General features: G+C 39.3%; 1 protein-coding gene across 1 annotated transcript in view; it reads left to right on the top strand.

Annotated features, from left to right (window-relative positions):
- The first annotated feature begins 442 nt into the window (after window positions 1-442).
- The window catches only part of HTR7 (5-hydroxytryptamine receptor 7), a 71,453-nt gene continuing 58,127 nt past the window's right edge, over window positions 443-13,768 (top strand). The window contains exon 1 of the mRNA XM_049764399.1: window positions 443-932. Coding sequence (XP_049620356.1) covers window positions 463-932 — 470 coding nt within the window. The 5' untranslated portion in view covers window positions 443-462. The remainder of the gene's footprint in view (window positions 933-13,768) is intronic.

Genomic DNA, 13,768 nt, shown 5'->3' with positions numbered 1-13,768 from the left:
TGGCTCGAGGGGGGCTTTGGGCAGCGTCCGCAGGAGGCGGTGGCAAGTGGGGACGTGGCGCGACTGCCGCAGGGGAGCGGCGGCGGCGGGCGGGCGCGAGGGGCGGGGCGCCCTCCGCAACTTATGTACCCTGCGCGCTCGTCCAGTCGCTCAGTGCGGCGGAGTGCGGGCGGGCAGCCGGGCGGTGCGCGCTGAGCGTCGCGCCCGAGACAGAGAGCCCGCGCGCACTCGGGCTCTCCGTCGGGCGCATCCTTCGGGGCGGCCCCGCTGCCAGCCCCACGGAGCCCGGGAGCCGATCTAGCTCGGGCAGCAGAGAAGGGGAGCCCTCCTCGGCGGCCGAGAGGCACCAGCGCGATGGGCAAGTAGCTCAGGGCTCCGTAGGCTAGCTCCCCACTTAGCGGTCCCTCTCCGGACCTGTCCCCGGCGCCTGGCTGCGTTGCCAGCTCCCGGGGCGCCCCCAAAATGCCTCATCTGGGCCTCGACGGCGCCGATGAGGCGGCGAGCTCCTCCTGGATGCCGCACCTGGTGAACGAGGTGGCCAATGCCACCGAGCCCCCCGCTCCCACCTGGGAGTCCCCCCTAGACAATGCCTCGGGCTGCCTGGAGCAGCAGATCAACTACGGCAGAGTGGAGAAAGTTGTGATCGGCTCCATCCTGGCGCTCATCACGCTGCTGACGATCGCGGGCAACTGCCTGGTGGTCATCTCGGTGTGCTTCGTCAAGAAGCTCCGCCAGCCTTCCAACTACCTGATCGTGTCCCTGGCCATGGCCGACCTCTCGGTGGCTGTGGCGGTCATGCCCTTCGTCAGTGTCACCGACCTCATCGGCGGCAGGTGGATCTTCGGGCATTTCTTCTGCAACGTCTTCATCGCCATGGATGTCATGTGTTGCACCGCGTCGATCATGACTCTGTGTGTGATCAGCATCGACAGGTAAAAGGAAAGGTCTGGGTTTGGGTGGGGTGGGGGGGTCTGGGATCTAGGTGCGTGTTTGGGGGGGGGTGCTGAGCCCTAAAAGCGCTCGCTGGGGTTGAAAAATAGAAGGCGGGATGCAGGCGGGATGCAGGAGGCATGCAGGCGGGATGGAGGTACTTCAATCCGCACACCTCGTAAAAAGAACTTCGGTGATAGCTAAGCCTAGGGGACACCTTTGGAATTAGAGCGCCACAGGTTCTGGGTTACTAGACTGTCAGGAAGGTTTTAAAGATCAAAGTTAGAGTATTTCTGGGCGTTAGTGTTTCTAACAGGCTAGATTTTTGCAAAAAGAAGGGCTTTGAATCTCTGGAGTTATTTTTAAAATAAATTTCTTTAATAAATTAGTTAAAAAATATTAAAAAAAAAAGCCAGGGATTCCCTTTAATTCTAGGAGATACTCTTCAAAACCAATGAAAGAGGATGTAAAATGGTTTCAGGATTGCGGTCTTAATAATGTATTCCTGTTGAATCCATTATGGTGTTGGGTTTGGGGTGGGGATTTATTTGTTTATTTATTTATTTGACGTCTAGATTTGGCAATGCTGTCTTTCTACTGCAGGTTTACTAATGGAGACTTAACGCCCTGTTTGATGGCTGGCACTAGTCTTATATGGTATCTTTTGGGAATCTTCTCTTGAAATTTCTCCCCCCAACTGTTACTGTAGCAAAAACTGACCATCTGTTGGGGATTCTGGGGGAAAATTCCTGTCTTGGGTGTCATATTGGCACAGGAGGACCCCCGCCCCCCACGATTTCGTCAGACTACAGGATTACTGCATTATGGAATGGAGCTAGTCTTTGGCCCTAGGAAAAAAAATGGTGCAATTGGCAACTTAAAGTACAACCCCAGGGCTCTTTGGCCACAGAACAACTCTTTTCCTTTCTTGAGATGAAAATATATAAGTATTATTTTCATATTCAGAATTCTGTTGTTTTTAAAAATCGTCTAGGGCCAGTTTTTGTCGTGTTTAATGACACAGAGAAATGGTGGGTGGTTTTTTTTTTTTTTTTTTTTTTTTTTTTTTTTTTTTTTTTTCCGTAGTGGAGCACTGCACCTGTAGATATGTAGACCTTTTAGCATAGGAAAAATAATTGATGGCTCCACACTGAAAATGACAATGTCTCAAAGGATGATCCAATATAATCCAGAAAATTAGATTTTTCTCCTTTATTTTTCTCTTTAACACTCATTGTTACTTGTGACTTGTTGATTTTGAATGTGCTTTGCTATATCTCTCTTTCGCCATATTTAATTGTTCTAGAAGAAAGGCAATGCAGCAAAGGTGTATTTTCAGTAAACTTATGCATTGCAGCTGCATTTAAAGATCTGAATTATTTTTTTTAACATTTTTAATACTGACATTTTTTTTAATACTGACATTTTTAATACTGGAGTTTCTGATAGCAAAAAGTAATTATTTTAAAGAATGGTGTGTGAGTTACATATATGGGAATATTGGCTCCAAATTTGACAAGTGAGGCTCTGACTGACTATAGTTAAAAATAATAAAAATCCATGTTGTTTTTTTTTTTTTGCCAGGCTATGGTAAAAGAACTAGGAGAATGTGTCAAATATGTACATAGTAAGTATATACATAAATTTGAAGTGCAAAAATCCACCTGCTCAGCCAACCGAAATGGTGCTTGCAATTAAGGCATTTATAATCTTTTGTTTCATAATTGATACCTGATAAATAAACAACACAAATATTAATTCATTTTTAAAGATATCCAGTGTTTCTATTCCTTTGGACACCTCAAGATTCCTGTATATGAGGTAAAGGCTTTTTCCCACTGGTGTGCATATGTGACTTAGCAGAAGTAAGAATTTTCTGCATTCAAAGAAAAGGTTAAACCCCCTTACCAGGGGCTTCTAATTCTTTTCATTTATATAGCCTTTAGAATGTCACAAATTGTGATAACACAGAGATAGAAAATCTCAATTTCCATAAGCATATTTTATTGATAAAAAAGAATATTTCATTGGTAAATTACTAATTTTAGAATATCACCATGCAAATTCTTTAAAATCAATAAAAGCATAAAATAGGAATATACAATTTCCCCCCTTTTCCAAGAATACATAGAATTAAAAAGTGAGGAAGGAAAATTGATATATAATCAATTTAATATCTAAGGTGATTATTTCTGAAAAGAATGCTTTCTTCATTACTGCTGTAAAATGTGGTCAATTATTAAAAGTGTGCTAATAAAATAAGATAAAGCCCCTCTTTATTCATTTATTCATTTCTCTTGAGTGCTCAGTATAGGCTATGCTGTGCTTTATGCAGCATGATCAATGAATAACAATATTTATGCTTTTAATTTCATACTGTACTATGAGAATTTGGATATTTTTTAAACATTTAATCTGTTCAAATTGGAAACTTTGATTCCTCCCCTCCCGCCCAATTCGAATCCTACAGGTCTGCATTCCAGCTTTTTCCAATGCAGTGTTATCTGCCATTTGTCTTCTCAGACTTCAACTCTCTTGTCTGCACCCTTTTCAGATGATGACTCATGTTCATTAAAAATGAAGAGACCATTGAATGGGCACCCCCTTATTTTCCCAGTGTCAATATTTGCTGCATTGGTAACACTTTAAATATGAAAATACTTAATTTTATTTATTGTAATTTTATTAAGCAAGCAAGAAAGCACATTCCCCAACACAGCCAAATCATTTCCTTCTAGTCCTATTTCTTCCCCTCTTCTATTTTTTATTGGTTTCCTCATCTTCTGTTTATAGACTTTTTATTGCATAAAATTTTATCTTATCATTTTGAATTAATACATTCAGTAGGGCTCAAGAATGATCAAAGCTGTATACCTGCAATGCTGAGAGTGGGTGGAGCATCATGGCGTCCTGGGTTTGATTCCAGAATACTGAACATGTAGATCATGGATGTTGTCACTTGAATTGCTTTTCTGGTCCTTAATTTCAACTTTTAAAAGCCCCTACATTTTCTATTTTCTCCTTAATCTTTCAAAGGATGCTTAGGTAGCCCCAGTGCCCCTTCCAGCATAGAAGCCAACTGGTTTGGTGATTCAAAAGCTAAGATGTTTTCTGCAGTGGCTCTGCAGTACCAGAGAGCCTAGGACCACCATAGACCTCCATAGCCACACCCTCTATGTATGGGAGGCCATTAATAGCTTCTCTGGTCCTTGATTTCAACCTGTAAAAGCCCCTACTTTTTATTTCCCCCTCCCCACTCTTTCAAAGGATGCTTAGGTGGTCCTGGTGCCCATTTCAGCATAGGAGCCAATTGATTTGGTGATTCAAAGCTAGGGACTGAGAATGTGCTGTTTCTGCAGTACCACTGCAGTGCGGGAGAGCGAGGACCACCCTAGGCTTCCATAGCCACACCCACATGGGAGGCCATGTTTTGCAGAGGAATGAATCCTATAAAAGCTCTTCTTTTAGCTTTACTGTTTGCTTAAATTACTGCTCTCCTGTACAGTTAAACTGCTCAAAGAACTGTGCCTTAAACCTATCCTTATTTTATAATAACTCATACAGGTGATTTTAGCACTCACTAGGTTCACTACAAAATTTTAACCAGTCTTCTTCATTCCACATTTGTCCATTCCTCATCATTGCCTATGAATAAGCTATTACCATTTATTTGTTAAAAAGTTGTTTTAAAAGGGGGAGTCTCAGAGACCTCAAGACACTCAGAGACTTCAAGACCCCAAGGTACAGAACTCAAAACACTTTACTTTCATGGAGTTAACCCTAAGTCCATCTCTGGCACAACCAGATTATGATTTCTGAATGTAGTGGTAATGATAAGCTTTGAGCCCACTGGGTGTGGCCCAATTCCCCACACTATAAAAAGTCAAGTTAGATTAAATGTACCAATCCCAAATTAAAATGCACAGGAATTAGCTCAATAATTTAATGATTTTTGAAAAATATATACAGCTATATAACCATTATTCCATTATGGTCCTGTGGCCACTCCCTGAGATTCTTGGCTAACCAGGCAGAACAGTTGAATGCTGATGCTCCACCCTGTAGTTCCAGGGAACACCAGGAAAGCCCTGTGGAACTAAGGGGACTCGAAAGCTTCATGCAATAATGCTGGGTACCAGGTGGTGTCAAGGATCTAACAAGAATTGGGAGCATGGCAGGTATGTATTCAACCCATATACTAACTCTCCAGACCTTTGAAATGAGCTTTTAAAGGTTGACACAAAACCCTAGCAATCTCTGGGGGTGGCCCTGCTAGTCACTGACAAAACAGGCCCTTAGCAGACTTGAATCCTTGAACCCTCATCTTGAATCCTCTGATTTGGTTGGCTGAGAATCTCCTTGAGTGGCCCCCATCCACTAGCTCCTTGAGCATCACTTAAGAGCCCCCCTCATCAAATCTAAATAAAAAATTTAAATTACCTCTGGTTTCAACCTTTAAAAGCCCCTACCTTTTATTCCCCACCCCTCACCAGTCTTTCATAGGATACTTAGGTGGTCCTGATGCCTCTTCCAGCATAGGAGCCAACTGGTTTGGTAAATCAAAGCTAGAGACAGAGATTAAGATGTTTTCTGCAGTGGCTCTGCAGTGCCAGAGAGCCTAGGGACCACCCTAGGCCTTCATAGCCACACCCACTACATATGGAAGGCCATGAATAGCTTCTCAGGTCCTTGATTTCAACATGTAAAAGCCCCTATCTTTTATCCCCCTCCCCACTCTTTCAAAGGATGCTTAGGTGGTCCCGGTGCCCCTTCCAGCATAGGAGCCAACTGGTTTGATAAATCAAAGCTAGACTCTGAGAATGTGATGTTTCTGCAGTGCCTCTGCAGTACCAGAGAACCTAGGGACCACCTTAAGCCTCCATAGCCACACCCTCTATGTATGGAAGGCCATGAATAGCTTCTCTGGTCCTTGATTTCAACATGTAAAAGCCCCAATCTTTTATTCCCCTCCCCATTATTTCTAAGGATGCTCAGGTGGTCCCGGTGCCCCTTCCAGCATAGGAGCCAGCTGGTTTGGTGGTTGAAAGCTAGAGACTGAGATTTTGATGTTTCTGCAGTGCCTCTGCATTGCTGGAGAGGCTAGGACCACCCTAGGATTCCATAGCCACACCCACTATATATGGGAGGCCATGAATAGCTTCTCTGGTCCTTGATTTCAACATGTAAAAGCCCCTATCTTTTATACCCCTCCCCATTATTTCAAAGGATTCTCAGGTGGTCCCGGTGCCCCTTTCAGCATAGGAGCCAACTGGTTTGGTGAATCAAAGCTAGACACCGAGATGAGATGCTTCTGCAGTGTCACTGCAGTATCAGAGAGCCTAGGGACCACCTTAAGCCTCTGTAGCCACACCCACTACATATGGAAGGCCATGAATAGTTTCTCTGGTTCTTGATTAAAACATGTAAAATCCCCTATCTTTCATCCCCCTCCCCATTATTTCAAAGGATTCTCAGGTGGTCCCGGTGCCCCTTCCAGCATAGGAGCCAACTGGTTTGGTGAATCAAAGCTAGACACTGCGATGAGATGCATCTGCAGTGCCACTGCAGTATCAGAGAGCCTTGGGACCACCTTAAGCCTCCGTAGCCACACCCACTACATATGGAAGGCCATCAATAGCTTCGGGTTCTTGATTAAAGTATGTAAAAGCCCCTATATTTTTCCCCATCCCCACTCTTTCAAAGGATGCTTAGGTGGCCCTGGTGCCCCTTCCAGCATAGGAACCAACAACTGGTTTGGTGATTCATAGCTAGAGACTGAGAATCTGATGTTTCTGCAGTGCCTCTGCATTGCTGGAAAGGCTAGGACCACCCTAGAATTCCATAGCCACACCAACTATGTGTGGGAGGCTATGGAATCCTATGAAAGTCCTTCTTTAGCCTCACTGTTTGCTTAAGTTATTGCTCTCCTATACAGTTAAACTGCTCATAGAACTGTGCCTCAAACCCCTCCTTATTTTATAATAGCTCGGAGGGGGGCAGGCACCCCTGGCAATAATATTCAGGGTTTATTCTTGACTGTGCTCAGTGATCACTCCTGGTAGAGCTCAAGACCTTATATGGTATGGGAGATTGGACCAGGGCCAGCTGCTGCAAGGTAAGTGACCTACCTGCTGTACCATTGCTCTGGTTCCAGAGTACCTCTTAGGTAGTTAACTTATGTATATTTAAAAAAAAAAGCCCACAATAAGGAAAACTTCTATATTAAGAAAAATTATAAGGTATTTTAGAGTAGTGTTTATCAACTGAAAAGCCCCATGCCCCTCTTCTGGGCCCCAGGCTATTCCAAGAGAATACATGTGAAAATCATGTAAGTGGAAGGCCACTGCGAAAACCCAGGAGCCAACTAGATGAATGGGATAAAAGTGGGGCATCATAGGAAGGGAAAGTTGTGGGTTGAGGGTATGTGGTCAGAAAAAATTAGAAAAACTCTGGAATAGAGGAATGATGGCCACTTCATTTCAAAGTGGCTATCTCTGGTGGGGTGGTGTAATTAGGGAGGATATCAACTATATAGGTAGTGTTTTATTTATTATTATTTCTTGTGGATATCATTTTGATATTCTTTGTATAACTTTCTCTATGATAAAATATATATTTAAATTTTGTTTTTGAAATACACATAGAATAGTAGAAAACCCTAACTAGAGAATTTGAAGAATTTCTATGGATGTTTGCAGAACATCCATGTAAATATATCCTTGTAATCTAAAATTATATCAGGAAGTAGAACAACTCCTCCAACTCCTTTCCATAATTTTCATTGCTTCCCAAAATAAACTTTGCCTTGACTCTCATTATAAATTAATCAGTTTTATTGGAATCTAATGTAAAAGTGTTAATATGATATTTTAAAATCCATATAACATCTGAGACATTTATTTGTCCATAGTGTTTAGCAAATATAAATATATTCACTTTTCAAGTGGTATTCAAATATAATGCTATTAGATTTGTATATATAACTAATCACAGATTAGTTATATCCAATATTAGTTTAATCAAAGTATTTCTATAAGTGCTTCTGTAAAATTATACTAATCAAAGTATTAGTTATAATAATATAATATAGTTATAATATAATAATGTAGTTATAATATAATGTAGTCATAAAAGTATTTCTATAAGTGCTTCTGTAAAAATTTATCTGTGAGGCCAAGAGAAAAATCAAGGAAATAAAATAGATATGAGTCTGAGTGATCCTGCCACTGCCAGCAGTTTCAGGGTCCTCTTGCTGACCTCCTACAATGCCTGATTAGTCAGTATAGTTTGTTCTTAAAAATTAAATGCCCAGGCATAAATTGTTGGACTAGGTATAAACGGGCTCTGGAGAGATCCTGGGAGCTTCCCATGAAAATACACTGAGCATAATTCATTCTGTGGGCTTGTTTTAATTTGGGGGGGGGAGATACAACACCAGATAGAAAGGTATTGCATTTATATTTATAATAATTTGTATTTGGGGCCCTGAAGTGGTGATCAGGAGGACCTAGGTCTTCTGGCAGTTCTTAGCCAGTCCTACACTGTGGTTCAATACAAAAGCTCATGGGTGGATGCTGCTGGGAATTTCTTGGGCTACCCTTAAGATTCTTGGGGCATCTACTGTCATGCTGAGGGCATTTAGGTCCTTCTAAGGCTTCATCAGATGATTCTGGGAGGACCATGTGATGCTGAGAATCAAACAGGTTTGGCTACAGGTAAGAAATGTATATTAACTCCTATGCCATCATTCCAGTTCCTATATTTTAATTTTATTTAGACTCATATTTTTATGCTACTGTCATGCCTTTTGGTTTACTTCTTGAAAGTAACTATTAAATATCCATTAAATATTATTTTTTTAATATTTTACAGTCAGTATTCTTTGTTAATTACTCTTTTCATTGCTCTTTTATATATCCTGCAGTAACATGCTTTAATCTGGGATACATTTTTTATGCCCAGTTAGACGTTTATTAGCTATTATTCCTCACTTCTGGTGATAATTGATCTTGTCATGCAGGCCTGATAGTTCAAAGCTTGGACTAGTGTTCTAGAGGCAGAGACCACTTCTTGTAGTGTTTGAAGGCCACCAGGGCTATTTCTGGCAGTTCTTGGGTAAGCACTGTTGTGCCATGGATTTAATTCAGTGCCTCAAACATGAAAGGCATGTTCTCTAGCCCTTTGGGCTATCTCCTCTAATTCTAGCATTTCTTTTTTAATTATATTTATTTTAAGTGAGGGTTTGTTAGAATAAATACCACTACTTTTTACTGCTCTGACAGATGACAAACTTTACCACCGTAGATTTGAATTTTTATCATAATTTAGGTAACATGGTTATAATAATGTTAATATTTATGGTTTTGCTATAAAAAAGGTACTGTACATCATCAATCTCAAAGTATACAACACACACTACCACTGTTCTTATGTCTCTTATCTCCTCCCCTCTTTTCCCCTTATTGAAGGATGATCTCATTTTTGTAATCAAAGGAAAATATTTGGTCATCACTTGATAATATCTATACCTGTATTTTTCATACATATCACACATGAGTGAAGCCATTCAGTATTTTTACTTATCACTCTGACTTTTTTCTCTAATTTCATCCAAGAAGGAAGAAAATGCAAAATTTTACCTTTTTATAACTTTATAATATTCCATTATGTGTGTATGCCACAACTTTATCTTGGCATTAAACATTTGGGTTGTTTACATATCCAACTTATTATCCTTAGTGGTACAATTGTCTTAAGTACCCACATACCTTTTATAATTAATGTGTTTTTGTTTGTTTTGGGGTAGATGCCACAAAACAAAATTTCTGGTTCAAATGAAAACCAGGTCTTTTTGAAGAAATCTTCATATTTTTTCTTAGTAGTGGATTAAGATGAACTTCCCACCAATATTCATGAGGGTTTCTTTTTATCCTATACCACAAACATTGATTGTTTCTAGTCCTTTTAATTTAATTTGAAAAGTTAAATAACCACAAGATACAGAGTTAAAAGGTTGTCGATAGTTGTTTTCATCATACAATGCTCCAACACCTATCTCTTCACCACAGGTGTTTCAAGTCTTTATGATCTATTATGACTATCACTGGTGAAATAAGATCTCATTGTAGTAATTTTGAGTTTAATTTTCATGATATTAGGTGTTGTTGAATCCTATACAGGCCATCAATATGTTCTCTGGGAAAATATTTCCCCCCATTTTTTGTTGTTTATGTGCTTGTTATATATCTTTGAGATTGGATCCTTATCTCATGTATTATCTGAAAATAGTTGCTCCTATTCAGTAAGATTTTTTTATTTCTCATAATTTATTTTCCACTTCAGAAGCTTTATAGTTTGATGCGATGTCATTCATTTACTTTTGATTTTACTTTATATGACATTGGAGTTGAATATATGAAGGCACATAATAAAAAGTTATTACCATGTACTCCTCATGTATGGCTTCAAAACACACATTAGGGTCTTGAACTCATTTTAATTGACTTGATATATATATATGTATATACATATAAATATACATGTTTGAGGTTGTGGTCCAATTTTATTATTTTGCATGTGGCCAGGCAATTCTATAGCCATCATATGTTCAAGTGGCTAAGTAACTTTTTATGATCGTTTGCTCCACAACACAGATTTTTTGTCCTAGATTAACTATCCATATATTAGGGGCTTTATCTCTGGCCTCTTATATTTATTTATTTATTTATTTATTTGGTTGGTTGGTTTTGGACCACACTCAGTGACACTTAGGGGTTGCTCCTGGCTATGTGCTCAGAAATCACCCGCGTCTTGTGGGACCATATGAGACGCCAGGGATTGAACTGCGGTCTGTCCTATGTTAGGGTGTGCAAGACAAACACCCTACTGCCTGTGCCACTGCTCCAGCCTCTGGCCTCTTATTTTTATTTCATTGGAAAAAGTTTTTTCTTATCTCTGTACCATACCGTTTCAATTACTGTAGTTTTATAGAATTACTCAAGTTAACAAAATATAATGTCCTCCATTTTCTTTTTTTCATAATTACCTTGGGTATTTATGATACTTTATGATCCCATACACATTTTGGTATCATGTTTTATAGCCTTGAAGAACATTATTGGAATTTTGGTGATAATTGCATTGAATCTGTATAATCTATTGGTTTGGATGGTACTTTTGAAAATGTTGATTATTTCAATCCATGAACATGGGATACATTTTTTCAATTTTTAAATTAAACTTTTTTTAAATTTAAAAATTTTATATTTATTATTATTTTTAATCTTTATTTAAGCACAATGATTACAAACGTGTGTAGTTGGGTTTTAGTTACAAAAAAGAACACCCCCTTCACCAGTGCAACATTCCCCCCCAATTCCCTCCATCTCCCTCCCCCACCACCTCTCGCCTGTATTCAAGACAGGCATTCTCTTTCACTCACTACCATTGTCATGATAGTTGTCAGTATAGTTATTTCTCTAACTACACTCACCATTCTTTGTGGTAAGCTTTAATAACATGTGCCAGTCCTTCCAGCCCTCATCTCTATTGTTTCTGAGTATTATTATAATAATGTCTTTTATTTTTCTTAAAACCCATAGATGAGAGAGACTATTCTGTGTCTATCTCTCTACCTCTGACTTATTCAACTCAACATAATAGTTTCCATGTCCATCCATGAATTTGAAAAATTTCATGACTTCATATTTCTGACGGTTGCACAGTATTCCATTGTGCATCTGTACCACATATTCTTTAGCCACTCAAACAATCTGGATTGTTTTCAGACTCTGGCTACTATAAATAACACTGCAATGAATATAGGTGTGCAGAAGGCATTTTTGTGTTGTTTTTGTGTTCCTAGGGTATATACCTAGGAATGGTATAGCTGGATCATATGGGAGCTCAATTTCCAGTTTTTTTTTGAGGAATTTCCATGTTGTTTTCCATAAACAGCAATGAATGAGAGTTCCTTTCTCCCCAAATCCCCACAGGTACTGATTGTTCTTGTTCTTTGTGATGTGTGCCAGTCTCTGTGACATGAGATGGTACCTCATTGTTGTTTTGATTTGCATCTCCCTGACAATTGGTGATGTGGAGCATTTTTTCATGTTCCTTTTGGTCATTTGTATTTCTTCTTTAAAACAGTGTTCGTTTTTTCTCCCCATTTTTTGATGTGGCTAGATGTTTTTTTTTGTTGTTGTTGTTAAGTTTTGCCAGTGTCTTGTATATTTTGGATATTAGCTCCTATTCTGATGGGTATTAGGTGAATAGTTTCTTCCATTTTGTGGATGGCTTTTGTATCTTAGTCACTATTTTCTTTGAGGTGCAGAAGTTTATCATCTTAATATAGTTCCATCTGTTTATCTCTACTTTCGACTTGTTTGACAGTGTATTTTCCTCCTTGAAGATGCCTTTAGTCTCAATGTCCTGGTGTTTTACCTACATGTTGTTCTATATATCTTATGGTTTCAGGCCTGATATCAAGGTTTATAATCCCATTTGGATTTGACCTTTGTGCCTGGTGTTAGATGAGGTCTGAGTTTGCTTTTTGTAGTTGTCCTAGCACCACTTGTTGAAGAGGTTTTCCTTGCTCTATTTTGCTCCTTTATCAAAGATTAATTTATTGTATGTCTAGGGAACATTCTCTGAATGTTCTTTTCTATTTCTATTCCATTGGTTCCAATGGAATCTTTTATTTCATTGATCTGAGGGTCTCTCTGTAGTCCAGTGCCATGCTGTTTTAATGATCATTGCTTTTTAGTACTACTTAAAGTTGGGGAAAGTGATGCCTCCCATCTTCTTTTTACATAGGGTTGCTTTAGCTATTCTTGGGTGTTTATGTTACAAATAAATTTCAGAAGTGTTTGATCCACTTTTTTGAGGAATGTTATGGGTATTATTAGAGGAATTGCATTAAATCTGTACAAAGCTTTGGGTAGTATTGCCATTTTAATGATGTTAATCCTCACAATCCATGAACAGAGTATGTGTCCCCATTTCCTGTGTCTGCTTTTATTTCTTGAAGCATTACTTTGTAGTTTTCTTTGTATAGGTCCTTCACATCTTTAGTTAGGTTGACTTCAAGGTATTTGAGTTTGTGTGGCTATAATGTTATAATGTGAATGGTATTTTTTTAAATTTACACTTCTCTATCATTATTGTTGTATTAAAAGACCATTGATTTTGCGTGTTAATTTTGTAGCCTGCCACTTTGCTATATGAATCTATTTTATCTAGAAACTTTTTGGTAGGGTTTTCTAAATATAGTAGTATGTCATCTGTAAACAGTGAGTTTTTTTTTGTTTGTTTGTTTTGTTTTTTGGGTAACACCCGGCAGCATTCAAGGGTTACTCCTGGCTCTATGCTCAGAAATCACCCCTGTTAGGCACGGGGGACCATATGGGATGCTGGGATTCAAACCACCATCCTTCTGCATGAAAGGCTAACGCCTTACCTCCATGCTATCTCTCTGGTCCCAAACAGTGAAATCTTGACTTCTTTCTTTCCTATCTGGATGCCCTTGATATCTTTTCCTTGCCTAATTGCTATGGCAAGGACTTCCAGTACTATGTTGACTAAGTGTGGTGAGAAGAAGCAGCCTTGTCTTGTACCAGATTTTAGAGGAAAGGATTTTATTTTTATCTCCATTGAGAATAATATTTGTCATTGGCTTGTGGTAGATGACCTTGACTAGACTGAGAAAAGTTCCTTCCATTCCCATCTTGTTGAGAGATTTTATCATGAATGGGTGTTGGACCTTATCAATTGCTTCTCAGCATCTATTGATATGATCACATGTTTTTTATTTTCTTTTTGTTTATGTGGAGTATTATGT

Source organism: Suncus etruscus, chromosome 17 (genome assembly GCF_024139225.1).
Source record: "Suncus etruscus isolate mSunEtr1 chromosome 17, mSunEtr1.pri.cur, whole genome shotgun sequence".
In the NCBI taxonomy this organism is placed as follows: domain Eukaryota; kingdom Metazoa; phylum Chordata; class Mammalia; order Eulipotyphla; family Soricidae; genus Suncus; species Suncus etruscus.
Note: the sequence above shows the minus strand (reverse complement) of the source record. Positions and strands in the feature narration are given on the sequence as shown.